Genomic DNA, 17,352 nt, shown 5'->3' on the forward strand with positions numbered 1-17,352 from the left:
AGGGCAAGTGATTTATGCCATTATTTTTTAGTTGACGGCAATGGGTTTTTTTTCTGTTTCAGGAAAGGGAAAAAAAAAAAAGTTCTCCCGACTATATTAGGTTCAACATTAATTTTCTTCACAACTTTCATTGGCAATATAGGAAAGAGGTAAATTCTTATCTATTAGAGGACAGTTGCAGCAAAAGAAACCTAAAGTGAAAGGCTCCTCTTCCCTTTGGGGGATCTGGATTTCCTCTCCAGACTCTCCAGTTAGGCATGTCTGCTCATTATACTCTGGTGGGGGAGGGAGGGAGGGAGGGACAGCTACATTTTACTCAATTTGGTCTAAAATTAAAAACATGGGTATATAGTGTGATGTATATAAGATATTTTGGGGACCCCAGAGTTATTCAGAGAGATAAGTTAGCAACCTCAGTATCAGCTGAAGTAGCTGTGAGAGACCCTGTGGTATAGACAGGGAAAGCAATGGGTTCCAATAGAAACCCCAGACAGAAAGGGCAGACACTTTGAGTTGCAAGTATGTGCAGATACCCCTGTGCATGCACGTGAGAGAGAGATAGAATATAAAGATTAGCAATCTACCTAACTCCAGGGAGGAGGACAGTTGTTTTGAACATAAATCTGTGTAGTCCTTATCATTTTTTTTCTTCAGGTTATACTCCCGGTTTATGTTCACTCAAAATAATTGCTTATTATATTCATTTTCTCCAGAATAGAAGTAATTTTCTCTATTATGAAATTATTTGAAAATAAAAGAAAAAATTAGCTTGTAATTCTACCCTAGTATAACCATTGTTAGCATTTTGGATCTTTTCTTTGTTTTTTTGTATTTTAAGCATTTGTCATCAAACCTTACAATTTTGCATCCTGCTGCTATTAGTTAGAAACCCTGCTTAGTGGTTAAGAGCTACAGCTGCTAACCAAAAAGTCAGCAGTTTGAATCCACCAGGTGGTCCTTGTAAACCCCTTGGGGCAGTTCTACTCTGTTCTATGGGATCACTACGAGCCAGAATCGACAGCAACAGGTTTGGGTTGTTATTTAGCATGAGAAGATGCTAGATGCCTAAAGTACTTGGCACGTAGTAGGTACTCAGTAATATTTACTAATGAATGAATTATTGACATGTTTTATATAATCCTTTGAATATCATTTCTAATGAGCTATCAAGTGACTAATAGTTGACTTAACCATTACCCTTTTGTTGGGTATAGGTTGTTTCCTCATTTTTTTCTATTTTAAAAATACATTGCATATTTTGATATAGGTAGCTTTTCCTGATGCGTATACCTTTTCCTGTTGCATATAGCTTTTCCTACGTATAAGGGTTTTTCTTTAGGACAGATTTCCAGAAGTGATTATGGATCAAATTAATTATTAGTTAGAACTTTTGGTTGCAAAAGACAGAAACACAGTTGAGGAACTTTTTGGCTAATATCACTGGGGACTCCAGGAAAAATCAGCCACCCCTGGCTATATCAGGTGCTCCAGTGCACAGCTTGGGCTTTGTCTCTTGTTTACCAATGATCTTTGCTTCCCTCTGGTAGCTTCTTGCCACCCGGTGATAAAGATGGACATTGGTAACTTTTTATAGTTTATAATCCTGACGAAAGTGTTGAGAAAGATGGCTTGATTTATCTAGTGTCTTATGGTCTGTCCCTGAACCAATCAGTTACTGAAGCCAGGAAGATGAAGTACCTTGATTGACTAAGCCTGTGTCATGTGCCCAGCGTTGAGAGTTAGGTCAGGTCTACCCAAATCCCATGAACCGACCAGATTATTATGGAATGTGAGGAAGGTAGTTCTCCCAAGGAAGGAAGCTTGGGTAGTGAGAAATATGTGTGTACTATGAAGAGTTTGAATATTTTTATCATTCTTGATATCCATTGCCAAATGATTTCCAAAAGTTTAAACTAGCCCTAGCAATATTTCTTATTTTATTATACCCTCACCATCACTGGAGCCCTGGTGGTGCAGTGGTTAAGAGCTTGGCTGCTAACCAAAAGGTCGGCAGTTCGAATCCACCAGCTGCTCCTGGGAAACCTTGTGGGGCAGTTCTCTTGTCTTATAGGGTCACTCTGAGTCAGAATCGACTTGACGGCAGCGGGTTTGGTTTTGGTGTTCACCATCGTTGGATATTGTTGTTTTCTAAATATTTTTCTAGGAGCCCTGGTGGCACAGTGGTTAAGTGATCGGCTGCTAACCGAAAGGTTGGTGGTTTGAACCCACCATTTGCCCAGCAGGAGAAAGATGTGGCAGTCTGCTTCAATAAAGATTACAGCGTTGGAAACTGTACGGGGCAGTTCTGCTCCGTCCTATAGGGTCACTGTGAGTCAGAATCGACTTGATGGCAGCGGGTTTGGTTTTTTCGGTTTTATATTTTTTAACTTTAAATGTAATAATACTGTATTTTATGCCCAGAGGTTTTTGTCTCTATTATTTTTTTCAGAAAAAAATTTTAGTGATTGATTGGAATGTTCTTCCATCAAAGATATAAACATCTTTATACTCTTTGCTTTAGGAGAATTTTACCAACTTGTAATTCTACCAGTATTATGTGAGTGTAATAATTGTATCATATCTTTACTAGCATTGAGCATTTTAAAAAATGTTTACTAGTTGGTTAGGCACACAAAGCTATCTCAAATTAATTTAATTTGCAGTTTCATATTAATGAACATTTTATTTTTCATTTGCATTCCCCAGCTCTCATCTTCTCCTCACCCAGTCATTGATAGTATAAATATCAGATATACCCTGTGCTTCATTTTATTTCTCTTGTGCCCAGGTCTTGTCCACCGAACTCACATGTCATCCTGTCGGGTAGATAAGCCCTCTGAGATAGTAGATGTCGGAGACAAAGTGTGGGTGAAGCTTATTGGCCGAGAGGTAAAGTGTTGTGCAGTTTTCATGTGGTTAGAAAGAATTAAAAATGGCCGGGGTTTTCCTGGTTCTTTATGATAGTGAATGTGTATATATTGTTAACTGTGACAGATAATCTTCTTTTTGAATCTTACCACTGTATAATCTGTCCTGAATTTAAAACTTTTGGCTTCTGTCCTACAAACTTAGAAGGAACAGTATAGTTTAGGAGAAGTTTTACAAACATACACTAAGTACATGTTTGTAAAACTTCCCTCCTTGAAGCTTATCAAAATGATTGGTGGGAGAAAAAGAAGGTAAGAAAACAAAAAAAGAGAAGAAAACATATTCTATGGGACAAGTCTTTATTACAGGCTTCAAAGAACATCTGCCAGGTATATTTCAGTTTGGACCCAAGAGAAAAAGGACACAGAGAATTGACACTCCTTTCTTCTAATCTCTGGCACCATGCAGTATGGAAGAGGTGAGAAGGGTCTGTAGGACCCTGTTAACAATGACTCACTTGAGGACAGGAAAAATATGAACATACAATGGAATTGTGCTCTAAGAGAATAGCAGGGAAGACGGGCCTGAAGGAGAAATCATTCAGCAATATTTGAGTGCCGACTAGGTGTTAGATTCTGAGGATACTAGAGTGAACGAGACATAAATAATCCCAGCTGTTATGGAGAAGACAAATAAAAAATATAAACAAATGTATACATAAAATAATTGCAAATTATAACAAGTGCTGTGATGGGTTCAAACAAATGGAGGTAGATTTAGATAAAATGGTCAGAAAAGGCCTCTTTAAGGAGATGACATATGAGCTGAGACTCAAAGGAAAAGGAACTAGTCATGTGAGGAATTAGGTTAAGAATATTCCAAAGAGAATAGCTGATGCTAAGACCCTGAAATGAAGAAGACTTGTGTGGCTAACAAGTGTCTTCATGCTTAAAAAAGCTCTAGACCAATTCTAAAGGAAAATCTAGTTTGTGAACATTCTAAAACCCATCCTGGGCTTATGGAACTCTGAACTGATTGCTGCACTTACCTGGAAGAAATACCTTTTACATTCTGCCTGGTTATATCCACAGACCTTCTATTTCTCAGCAGCCATTTCCATCTTTATTCTAGAGGGACAGGAATGAGATGAGGACCATTTCCTAGAAGTCTCCTGCTGCAGGGTTTGGATATTATGTTTCTTTGTTCCTGCAAGCAAGGCTCCTAGCATGATACCTCATTCATTAGAGGAGCTCAGCAAATGTTTGTTATGACAGTGAAAGGCTTTGATTCTTAGATAATTTTAGACCAGTGGTCTCTAGATGTACTGAGAGCTTTTGGTGACTTTGTTTTTGTCTTTTTTCAGATGAAAAATGATAGGATGAAAGTATCTCTCTCCATGAAAGTTGTCAACCAAGGGACTGGGAAAGACCTGGATCCCAACAACGTTATTATTGAGTAGGTAAAATATTCATGAAGGCTAAAATCATTCTACTTCCCAAACCACAGAATGCCCTAGTGAGTCAGACTGAACAGGGAACTTGTCATTTATAGACTTTGTAAAATTGATGAGTTATGTGACCTTTATGATCTTTCGTTTTTAGAGCTATAAAATATAGATAATAATGTTTTACTTCATAGAGATCTAAGAATACAATTAGTTAACATGCAAAACTCATAGCATAGGGGTGTTCCATCAGTGGTTTTGTTTCCTTCCCCTTAGTCCCTTTCTATTTCAGTCCTTTAACCGGTTAGCCAACAATCATCCATGAAGTACCTATTATTTGCCCCTCTCCTAGTGATTTCTGCACTGGGGCTTAAAAAGGTAGGGACCATGTGAGGGGAGAAGTAGCAACTCCAGTGGGGTTTAGATTCTGCCATCTTGCTATACAGTGTTTTCTCAACACAGAACCTTCTTTCAGTTGGTTCTCCTGACCTCTAATTTAGGAATAGAAGATTTTTTTTATCCAAATAGGATAACATCTGGTTTTATAGGGAATTTGCTCTCTGTCTCAAAGCCTGTCTTGAATATATGCCAGTGATTTTTAAGCAGGGACTCCTGAACCCCTAAGAGGTCTTGAAAGTGTCTTGGGGATTATACAGACAAACTTCTGCCTTGGTAACTGATTGCACCATAGAGGCTGCTTCAAACCAGGGGTGTTTTTTTATCCCATCCAGAAGCCAGAGTTTTCTTATCCCATGTCCACTTATCCTTCCTCCAAAACCCCATGTTTTCTTGAGTCAGGAGCCGTTGCAATGAATCCCACTCCTGACATCAGTTGTAAAAGGGTAAGAGTAGTAGTAGTATCAGTAGTATTAGAACCTGTCTAACTTCAGGGGGATTAATGCGAATCAAGATCAGCCCATGGCTGATCCCTATGAGGTGAAGGTCAGACATACCTCCACTCTTCAGCCTTTTACAGTTCTGACACCAGCTGTCCCTCCCACACACTTATTACTACTCTTCTGGATTCAATAATCCATTGCAGGGGCCACACACAACTCACAGACCATGCTTACAGTTAAGTGGTTTATTAAGGAAGTAACAGGGTACAACTTGGGATCAAGATCAATAGACTACAACTCAGGATCAGGCAGCATGCACGCAATGTCTCCCTTTTCTCACCGCAGGGCAGCTCTCTTGGCCATGCAGGCCTCTGTCTCTCTCACTGTCTCTCACACGGCAAGCCTTGTCTCGGGTCCCTCAGGACAAGCTCCTCCCCCTCTTTTATTTATTTATTTATATTGTGCCTTAAGTGAGAGTTTACAAATCAAGTCAGTCTCTCATACGAAATCTTATACACACCTTGCTATATACTCCTAGTTGCCCTCCCTCTAATGAGACAGCACACTCCTTCTTTCAACCCTGTATTCCCATGTCCATTCAGCCGGCTTCTGTCCCCCTCTGCTTTCTTATCTCTCCTGCATACAGAAGCTGCCCACGTAGTCTCATGTGTCTGCTTGAGCCAAGAAGCTCACTCCTCACCAGTATCATTTTCTGTCTTGTAGTCCAGTCCAATCCCTGTCGGAAGGCTTGGCTTTGGGAATGATTCCAGACTTGGGCTAACAGAAGGTCTGGGGACCATGACCTCCAGGGTCCTTCCAGTGTCAGTCAGACCATTAAGTCTGATCTTTTTACGAGAATTTGAGGTCTGCATCCCCCTGCTCTCCTGCTTCATTAGGGATTATCAGGACAGGCTCCTCTTGGCCCTCGGAGGACATGCTCCTCTTGGCCCTGCCATCTGCCACTGCTGGTTCTGCTGCTCAGCCACTTCTGGGCCTGTCATCACTAGCTCTCCTGCTGGGCCTCTTTGAGGCCTCTCACTGTCTTCAGTGTTATAGCCTTTGACCCATATTACGGGTCTTTTAGTAGGTTCCTTGCCTCTTCTCTCTTTCTCTACTTCTTCCTGCTATTTCTCTTCCTGCTTCTTTTTGACTCAGAAACCTCTGTGGGTTGACTGCTTATATACACAAACTCCACATCAATTTCAAGGCATAGCCCTGAAACTGTGGGGCCACAAACTGACCGACCCCTTTCCATAGACCCAGACACTTCATTTGCATAGTGGGCTACAGACAATTTCATTTGTATAGTCTATGACCAATCCCTGCAAGGTACATACCAATCACAGGGCAAGATACAACCCAGGACCAGATAAAAAGTGTTAAACCAAGTTGTTTACAGCTTACCCAGGAATTGTTAATCAACCTAGCCAAAAGTAACAAACCCTCTGGGGTAGAAAACTAGGGCAAAGGTAACTCCTCAGGGCTTAGGGGAAAAAATCAAACTGTTTTTCCAAAGAACCAAGGCAGAAGGCCACCTTGTTGTTGTTAGGTGCCATCAAGTCAGTTCCTACTCATAACGACCGTATGTACAAGGAATGAAACACTGCCTGGCTCTATGCCATCCAGACAATAGTTGCTATGTTTCAGTCCATTGTTGCAGCCACTGTGTCAGTCCATCTAGTTGAGGGTCTTCCTCTTTTTCTCTGTCTACTTTACCAAGCATGATATCCTTCTCCAGGGACTGGTCCCTCCTGATAATATGTCCACAATATTTGAGAGGAAGTTTTGCCCTCCTTGCTTTTAAGGAGCTTTCTGGCTTTACTTCTTCTAACATAGATCTGTTCATTCTTCTGGCAGTCCATGGTGTATTTATTATTCTTTGCCAACACCATAATTCTAAGGCATCAATTCTTCTTCAGTCTACCTTATTCGTTGTCCAGCTTTCACATGCATATGAGGAGGTTGAAAATACCATGGCTTGAGTCAGGTGCACATTAGTCCTCAAAGTGCCCTCTTTGCTTTTTAACACTTTACAGAGGTCTTTTGCAATAGATATTGCCCAATGCAATATGTCATTTGATTTCTTGACTGCCGCTTCCATGGGTGTTGATTGTGGATACAAGTAAAATGAAATCCTTGACAACTTCAATCTTTTCTCTGTTTATCGTGATGTTGCTTATTGGTCTAGTTGTGAGGATTTTTGTTTTCTTTATGTTGAGGCGTAATCCATACTGAAGGCTGTGGTCTTTAATCTTCATCAGTAAGTGCTTCAATTCCTCTTCACTTTCAGCAAGCAAGGTTGTGTCATCTGCATAACACAGGTTGTTAATGAGTCTTCCTCCAATCCTGATGCCCTGTTCTCCTTCATATCGTCCAGCTTCTTGGATTATTTGCTCAGGATACATAAAGGCCACATAAAGGAACTCATTTCACCACAGGGCCTTATGAACTGTTTTTAGTATATCAGAAAGCCAACCAAAATCATACACTTATTCTCAGGCTAACCATGAAATCAGTTTGTTGTTCTTGACGATGATATATCGCACTGCGTATCTTATGCCAGTCAAGTACTCTCAGTGGCAGTTATATCACTCAATAATAAAAAAAAGTGAGAAAAATAATAAATTTTGTCTGAGTAGGATATTGGTGATAAAAAGTTTGGAAACACTTATGTTTATAGTTCTGAGCAAAATCACCTCAAATATGAAGGAATTTTACCTACGGGAGGGAAGTGATATTTACTGAGTACTTATTATGTGCCAGGCATTGTGCGAGACAGGTTACAAACATTGGTGCATTTCTTACACCAACCTCCAAAGTAGTCTTAACCCCATTTTACTTTATATTCCTAGCATCTAACTTGGTGCTTGGGGATAAGTAACTTGCCAATAAGCTATATAGCAAATTATACGAATGTAAGGACTTTTTAAGGACTTGAATTTTGATCTTTCTTATATTAAAGCTAATGCCCTTTCACCTCATGGTACTTCTAGCTGTTGCATGTGACTTGTGGGATTTTTCATATTTCTGTCATTTAGACTCTAAATAGTGACATGTTTGTAGGACTGAGTATTGACAAAACACTTTCCAGTTACAGTCGAAATCTCTTATAACTCAGAGCTCAGAAATGTTATTTATTTCTGGCACTTACTGATGGCATTGTAATAAATTGCTTCTGATCCAAGAGAAATCCTGTTCTATACAGACTCATTAAAAAGCAGTGACATTTCTCAAAGCCACCATTACAAGGGTAAAATATAAAACAGGTAAGAACAAAGGCAGTTAAGGGAAAAGACTCTGGTTTTGCTCTGTACTTGTCTGTATGTGTAGGCTATTTCTAATAAGAGCCAACTGGCTGAAACAGTAACTTGTGTATGTGTGTGTGTGTGTGCGCTTTAGGTGAAAGTTTACAGACGAAATTAGTTTCTTATTAAACAATTAATGTACATATTATTTTGTGGCACAGGTTGCCAACCCTACGACGTTCCTCCACTTCTCAATCTTGGGTTCCCTATTTCCATTTGTCTAGCTTTCCTGTCCTCTCTTGCCTTCTTGTCCTTGCCCTGGGCTGGTGTGCCTATTTTAGTCTCGTATAAATGGTTGAACTACCTGTGTTATTGTTTGTTTTATAGACCTGTCTCATCTTTGGCTAAAGGGTGAACCCCAGGAGTGACTTCAGTACGAGTTAAAAGGGTGTTTAGGGGCCATACTCCAAAGGGTTTTTGCAGTCTTTTCCAGATCAGTAAGTCTGGTCTTTTTTTAATTTGAGTTTTGTTCCACGTTTTTCTCCCACTCTGCCCGGGACCCTCTGTTGTGATTCTGGTCAGAACAGGTGGTGGTGGTAGCAGGGCATCTAGTTGTTCTGGACTCAGTCTGGTGGAGGCCATGGTAGTTGTGGTCTATTAGTCCTTTGGACTAATCTTTCCCTCATGTCTTTTGTTTTCTTCATTCGCCCTTGCTCCAGACAGGGTGGGACCAGTGGATGTATCTTAGATGGCTGCTCACACGCTTTTAAGACCCCAGATGCTACTCACCAAAGTAGGATGTGGAACATTTTCTTTATAAACTATGTTATGCCAATTGAGCTAGATGTCCCCAAGACCGTGGACCCCAGCCCTCAGCCCAGTAATTTGGTCCCTCAGGGAGTTCGGATGTATCTATTAATCTTCTGTGACTTTGCCTTGGTCAAGTTGTGCTGACTTCCCCAGTATTGTATACTGTCTTACACTTAACTATTGTCTAGTTAGTGTTTTCCCCTCCCTACCCCTCTCCTCCCTTGTAACTATCAAAGATTGTTTCTTTCTGTATGTAAACCTTTTCATGAGTTTTTATAATAGTGGTCTCATACAATATTTGTCCTTTTGTGATTATTTCGCTGAGTATAATGCCCTCCAGATTCATTCATGTCGTGAGATGTTTCACAGATTCATCATTGCTCTTTATCATTGCGTAATACTCCATTGTGTGTGCGTACCATAGTTTTATTTGTTCATCCGTTGATGGGCACTTATGTTGTTTCCATCTTTTTGCTATTGTGAATGATACTGCAATGAACATGAGTGTGCATGTGTCTGTGTGACAGCTCTTATTTCTCTAGGATATATTACTAGGAGCAGGATTGCTGGGTGAAATAATAATTTTGTTGTAAACTATTTCTATAGCTGCATCCAGGAAAGAAGCATGGGATAATGGAATGATTATGGGTGTTAGAGTTAGACTTGGACAAGAGTCCTAGTTCTGCCCCAAAGTAGATATGACCTTGAGCAAATTATTTAACGTCTCTTGAACTTCAGCTTCCTCACTATCAGATGGAAATAACAACACATAGTTCTCAGAAATTATAGGGTAATTTAAGTAAAATCTTGTTTGTAGAGAGTCTAGCTGAGTACCTAGTCTATAGTAGATATTTAGTATATTGTAGCTACTTGTAGTTATTGTTTTAAAATCCCTCTTTGTTTTTCCTCTAATATCTAAGATGATCACATCTTTTTTCTTGAAAGAATGTGTATGACCCATGAGAGTACGGACTACATCTTATCTTTCTTATCTCCCATAGTGCCTGATTCATAGCAGTCATTTCTTGTTGTGAGCTACCACCGAGTCATCCTCCATCTTATTGCAACCACATGCACAATGGGAGTGTATCATTGTGATTCACCGGCCGAATTTTTTTTTTGGAAGTAGATTGCCAGACCTTTTTTCCTGGAAGCTGGAAAGCTCCGCTGAAGCCTGTTCAGCATCATAGCGACAACCAAGCCTCCACTGACAAGAGTGTGGCTGAGCTTGCGGTGCCTTGGCCAGGAACCGAACTCAGGTCTCCTGCATGGAAGGCAAGAATTCTACCACTGAACCACCACTGTCCCCTAATAGTCATTTACTTAGTGATTCTTTTACACATTTATTCAACAAATATTTATTAAGCTCATATTCTGTCTGAGGTACAATGGCAATACCAAGGTTTCTGCCTAAAGACCTTACTGCCTAAGCTAATGAGACAATTATGCAAATACCTTTTAATACAAGCAACATATAATAAATTTTAAAAGAGTGATTTAAAGAAAGGGTTCTTAGTGTTAGTTTCAGGCCATGGTGATCAGAGGGGTTCACACTTGAACTCAGTCTTGAAAAATGAATGTTTTTGTCAGGCAGCAGGAGAAGGAATGGTATTTCAGGCAGAAGAAATGGTTTGAGGAAAGTCATGATGCGAGAAAACACATGGTACAGTTGGAGAGTTTTGTTTCATGAAAGGAGAGGGTATGGTCAGGTATTAGAATAGAAGGCTAGAAAGATATGTTGGGGTCAGATTGTGAAAGGCCTTGAGTATCAGTCAAAATATGGATTTCTTTAAAAGCCCATGAGCAGGAGAGGCTCCCAATCAGATTAGCCTCCCCAGGGACCCCATTCTCTAGCCTCACCTTCTTATGTTCATTGTCCTCATGCTGTCTCCAGCCACCTTTCATTTTTCATCAAAATCTGTCTTTTACTTCATCCCCTCAGGCCCCAAAGAATTAACAAAGTCACCTAATAAATGGCTCTGTAAATGGAACGGAGTTAAAGGCAGTTTCCAATTAGGTGTAGCCAGTGTAGTACAGTCTTTAGAAAGAGCACTTACGACTCACCACAGTATAATTATCTATTTATGTTTCCTTCTGCATGACTACATAAGCTTCTTGAGGACAAGGCCCATGTCCTATGCATTTTTGTATACCTACTCCTAGCACTAGTACTAATACTGGTACTTGTCAGTTAATAGTCATTTAAATATTAGTTGAACTGAAAAACAAAAAAGATTAATCTGACAATTTGTGACAGAAGGATTAGAGGAGAAATCGGAGGCAGGGAGACCAGTGAGGGGATTATTATTTTCTAGGTGAAATATAAGAAAGCCTGAACTGTCGTGATGGCCGTGAGAACAGAAATGGAGGCATGTGAATGAGTGAGACATGTGAATTGAGTGTTAGATGGGAGGTGTGATTTGGCTTGCAGTATGTTAGAATCTACAGACTACTGGCGTTATAATGATAAATTGCTTAAGCTGCAACTCACAACCACTTGAAATGCCGCTGTACAAATAAGGACGTCTGGGAGCTGCCCAGTTTATGACTTGCTCAAGTTACATCCTAAGTTCCTGCCTTGCTTTTTGTTACTTCAGCTTTACTCTTGGTTGGAAAGGGTTCTCTCCCATGGTCCATATTGGACAATTGACCCTCTGTTCCTTGAGTAAGATTCTTTTAGGGCAAAAGACAAAAATTTGAGTAGACGTTTTCAAAAATTAAATTATATTCACTGTCTAGTTAGGTAGCCATCAGTCATATATGGCTTTTAGCTTTTTGTGTTTTTTTTTTTTTTTTGCTATTTAGTTTTAGAATTAGTCAGTTTTTCAGCCACACTAGCCAGATTTTAAGTGCTCAGTAGACACATGTTCAAGCAGTACAGAATTATATAACTTTTTTATCATTGTAGAGTTCTGTTGGATAACAGTGTGCTAGATAGCTAGACAGCGTGCTTCCGGCTGGGATAGAGAGAAGAATATAATATAGCTTTTACCTTTGAGGTGCTGTTCATGGTGCAGAGGATGAAGCAAAATGTAATCACATCTAACAAAACAAAATGATGAAATACTCTGTACGAAACACAGTCTCATCTACCCCTAAGACCAGAAGAACAATGTAGATGGTGTCTGTGTACCACTATTGACTGTTCTGATTAGGAACACAGTAGATGGATCCTGATAGAATGAAAGCAAAATATGGAACAGAACTCAAACTCTTAAAAAAAGCCCAGACTTACTAGACCGGTTGAGACTGGAGAACTCGCCAAGACTGTCGCCCTGAGATATTCTTTAAACCTTGAACCAAAAGTAATGCATGAGGTCATCTTTTAGCTAAATAACAGATTGGCTCGTAAAATAATATAGTAAGTACTATGCTCCTCTAAAAAGTCATCTATCTGAGACCAGACAGTCAGCACTTACTCTAAAGCAAAGATGAGAAGGCAAAGGGGAGGAAAACTAGATTACTGGAAATGGAACAACCAAAATGGAAATAATGGGAAAGTTGACACACTGTGTAAAATGTAACCAATGTCAGTGAACAAATTGTGTTTGTTGATGTTGTTCAATGCTCTACAGTGGGTTCCTACTCATAGCAACCCTATTACAACAGAACAAGACACTGCTCGGTCCTGTGTCATCCTCATAAGGGTTGTTATGCTTGAGCCCATTGTTGCAGCCACAGTGTCAATCCATCTCACTGAGGGTCTTCATCTTTTTCACTGACCTTTGCTTTACCAAGCATGATGTCCTTCTTCAGGGACTGATCCCTTCTGATAACATGTCCAAAATATTTGAGATGAAGTCTCGCCATCCTTACTTCTAAGAAGCATTCTGGCTGTACTTCTTCCAAGACGCATTTGTTTGTTCTTTTGGCAGTCTGTGGTATATTCAGTATTCTTTGCCAACACCACAATTCAAAGGCATTAATTCTTCTTTGGTTTTCCTTATTCATCGTCCAACTTTCTCATGCATATGTGAAAATTGAAAATACCATGGCTTGAGTCAGGCATATGTTAGTCCCCAAAGTGACCTCTTTGCTTTTTAACACTTAAAAGAGGTCTTTTGGAGAATATTTGCCCAGTGCAGTACGCTGTTCAATTTCTTCACTGCTGCTTCCATGGGCATTGATTTGTGGATCCAAGTAAAATGAAATCCTTGACAACTTCAGTCTTTTCTCCATTTATCATGATGTTGCTTATTGTTTCAGTTGTGAGGATTTTTGTTTTCTTTATGTTGAGGTGTAATCCATACTGAAGGCTGTATGTAGTCTTTGATCTTCATCAGGAAGTGCTTCAAATCCTTTTCACCTTCAGTAACCAAGGTTGTGTCATCTGCATATCACAGGTTGTTAATGAGTCTTCTTCCAGTCTTCCTGATGCCACGTTCTTCTTCATGTAGTCCAGCTTCTTGGATAATTTGCTCAGCTTACAGATTGAGTAAGTATGGTTAAAGGATACAACCCTCATGGATACGTTTCCTGATTTTAAACCATGCAATATCCGCTTGTTCTGTTCCAGTGACTGCCTCTTCGTCTATGTACCAAGCACAATTAAATGTTCTGAAATCCCCATTCTTCACAATGTTATCCATAATTTGTTATGATCCATATAGTCGAGTGTTTCTGCATAGTCAATAATATACAGGTAAACATCTTTCTAATATTCTCTGCTTTCAGCCAGGATCCTTCTGACATAAGCAGTGATATCCCTTGCTACATGGCTTCTTCTGAATCTGGCTTGAATTTTTGGCAGTTTCCTATAGATGAACTGCTACAACTGCTTTTGCATGATTTTCAGCAAAATTTTACTTGTGTGTGTGGTTAAGTGCTATGGCTGCTAACCAAGAGGTTGGCAGTTCAAATCTGCCAGGCGCTCCTTGGAAACTCTATGGGGCAGTTCCACTCTGTTCTATAGGGTCGCTATGAGTTGGAACCGACTTGATGGCACTGGGTTTTCTGGGTGTGTGGTATTAATGATATTTTTTGGTAAGTTCCACATTCTGATGGATCTCCTTTCTTTGGAATAGGTGTATATATGGATCTCTTCCAGTTGGTTGGTCAGGTAGCTGTCTTCCAAATTTCTTGGCATAGAGAAGTGAGCACTTCCAGTGCTGCATCTGTTTGTTGAAACATCTCAATTAGTATTCCATCAGTTCCTGTAGCCTTGATTGTCACCAGTGGCTTCAGTGTAGCTTGGACTTCTTCCTTCAGTACCATTGGTTCTTGATCATATGCTGCCTCCTGAAATGATTAAACATTGACCAATTCTTTTTGGTACAGTGACACTGTATTCCTTCCATCTTCTTTCTGGGTCATTCAATATTTTGCCCATTGAATCCTTCAGTATTGCAACTTGAGGTTTGAATTTTTTCTTCAGTTCTTTCAGCTTGAGAAATGCCGAGTGTGTTCTTACCTTTTGGTTTCTATCTCCAGGTCTTTGCACATGTCATTATGATACTTTACGTTGTGTTCTCAAGCTGCTGTTTGAAATCTTCTGTTCAGCTCTTTTACTTCATCCTTTCTTCTGTTCACTTTAGCTACTCGACGTTCAAAAGCAAGTTTCAGTCTCTTCTGATATCCTCTGATATCTATTTTGGTCTTTCTTTCCTGTCTTTTTAATGACTTCTTTTTGTTTTTTTTTAAATAATTTTTATCGTGCTTTAAGTGAAAGTTTACAAATCAAGTCAGTCTCTCACACAAAAACCCATATACACCTTGCTACACACTCCCAGTTACTCTCCCCTAATGAGACAGCCTGCTCTCTCCCTCCACTCTCTCTTTTCGTGTATTTTTCGCCAGCTTCTAACCCCCTACACCCACTCATCTCCCCTCCAGGCAGGAGATGCCAACATAGTCTCAAGTGTCCACCTGATCCAAGAAGCTCACTCCTCACCAGCATCCCTCTCCAACCCATTGTCCAGTCCAATCCATGTCTGAAGAGTTGGCTTCGGGAATGGTTCCTGTCCTGGGCCAAGAGAAGGTCTGGGGGCCATGACCACCGGGGTCCTTTCCAGTCTCAGTTAGACCATTAAGTCTGGTCTTATGAGAATTTGGGGTCTGCATCCCACTGCTCTCTTGCTCCCTCAGGGGTTCTCTGTTGTGTTCCCTGTCAGGGCAGTCAGTGGTTGTAGCCGGGCACCATCTAGTTCTTCTGGTCTCAGGATGATGTAGTCGCTGGTTCATATGGCCCTTTCTGTCTCTTGGGCTCGTAATTACCTTGTGTCCTTGATGTTCTTCATTCTCCTTCGCTCCAGGTGGGTTGAGACCAATTGATGCATCTTAGATGGCTGCTTGCTAGTGTTTAAGACCCCAGATGCCACTCTTCAAAGTGGGATGCAGAATGTTTTGTTAATAGATTTTATTACGCCAATTGACTTAGATGTCCTCTGAAACCATGGTCTCCAGACCCCTGCCACACAGGCCTTCGAAGCATTCAGTTTATTCAGGAAACTTCTTTGCTTTTGGTTTAGTCCAATTGTGCTGACCTCCCCTGTATTGTGTGCTGTCTTTCCCTTCACCTAAAGTAGTTCTTATCTCCTATCTAATTAGTGAATACCCCTCTCCCAACAACTTCCCTCCCTCCTTCCCCCCTCTCGTAACCACAACAGAATGTTTTCTTCTCAGTTTAAACTATTTCTCGAGTTCTTATAATAGTGGTCTTATACAATATTTGTCCTTTTGCAGCTGATGAATTTCACTCAGCATAATGCCTTCCAGGTTCCTCCATGTTATGAAATGTTTCACAGATTCCTCTCTGTTCTTCATTGATGCGTAGTATTCCATTGTGTGAATATACCATAATTTATTTATCCATTCATCCGTTGATGGGCGCCTTGGTTGCTTCCATCTTTTTGCTATTGTAAACAGGGCTGGAGTAAACATGGGTATGCATGTATCTGTTCGTGTAAAGGCTCTTATTTCTCTAGGATATATTCCGAAGAGTGGGATTGCTGGATCGTATGGTAGCTCTATTTCTAACTTTTTAAGGAAAGGCCAAATCGATTTCCAAAGTGGTTGTACCATTTGACGTTCCCACCAGCAGTGTGGAAGTGTTCCAGTCTCTCCACAGCCTCTCCAACATTTATTATTTTGTGTTTTTTGGATTAATGCCAGCCTTGTTGGAATGAGATGAAATCTCATTGTAGTTTTGATCTGCATTTCTCTAATGGCTAATGATCGTGAACATTTCCTCATGTATCTGTTAGCTACCTGAATGTCTTCTTTAGTGAAGTGTGTATGCATATCTTTTGCCCATTTTTTCATTGGGTTATTTGTCTTTTTGCAGTTGAGGTTTTGCAGTATCATGTAGATTTTAGAGATCAGGTACTGATCAGAATATCACCCATCTCATTTCTTATTCGGGTTATTTGCTTCCTCTCCTGTTATTCTTTTGTCAATTTGGCCAATGGTTTATCAATTTTGTTGAGTTTTTCAAAAAACCAGCTTTTGGTCTTGTTAATTCTTTCAATTGTTTTTCTGTTTTCTGCTTCATTTAGTTCAGCTCTAATTTTTATTATTTGTTTTCTTCTGGTGCCTGTGGGTTTCTTTTGTTACTCTCTTGCTATTTGTTCCAGTTGTAGGGATAGTTCTTTGATTTTGGCTCCTCTTTTTGTATGTGTGCATTTATTGATGTAAATTGGCCTCTGAGCACCGCTTTTGCTGTGTCCCAAAGGTTCTGATAGGAAGTGTTTTTGTTATCCCTCCCTGTTCTGGTACTCCAATCACTTGTATGTTATTTCTCTTGATAGAGTCCCACATGATTCTTAAGGTTTCTTCATTTTTTTAAATGCTTTTATCTGATTTTTCTTCAAATATATTAGTGCCAAGTGATTTATCTTTGAGTTCAGAAATTCTAGCTTCTACTTGCTCAATTCTGCTCCTCTGACTTTCTACTGAGTTATCTAATTCTGTAATTTTATTGTTAATCTTCTGAATTTCTGATTGCTGTCTATGGATTTTTCCAGCTTACTAAACTTTTTATTATGTTCCTGAATAATCTTTCTAATTTCTTCAGTTGCTTTATCTGTGTGTTCCTTGGCTTTTTCTGCGTATTGCTTCATTTCCTTCCTAATGTCTTGAAGGGTTCTGCATATTAAACTTTTGTATTCTGCATCTGGCAATTCCAGGAATGCACTTTCATCTAGAAGAT

General features: G+C 39.9%; 1 protein-coding gene across 2 annotated transcripts in view; it reads left to right on the forward strand.

Moving 5' to 3' along the window:
• Window positions 1-17,352, forward strand: part of ZCCHC17 (zinc finger CCHC-type containing 17) — a 92,391-nt gene that overhangs the window by 49,846 nt on the left and 25,193 nt on the right. For both annotated transcript variants that reach the window (XM_049878554.1, XM_049878555.1), the window contains 2 exons: window positions 2,789-2,889; window positions 4,232-4,323. In XM_049878554.1, the coding sequence (XP_049734511.1) occupies window positions 2,789-2,889; window positions 4,232-4,323 (193 nt within the window). The remainder of the gene's footprint in view (window positions 1-2,788; window positions 2,890-4,231; window positions 4,324-17,352) is intronic.

This window comes from Elephas maximus, chromosome 3, assembly GCF_024166365.1.
Source record: "Elephas maximus indicus isolate mEleMax1 chromosome 3, mEleMax1 primary haplotype, whole genome shotgun sequence".
In the NCBI taxonomy this organism is placed as follows: Eukaryota; Metazoa; Chordata; class Mammalia; order Proboscidea; family Elephantidae; genus Elephas; species Elephas maximus.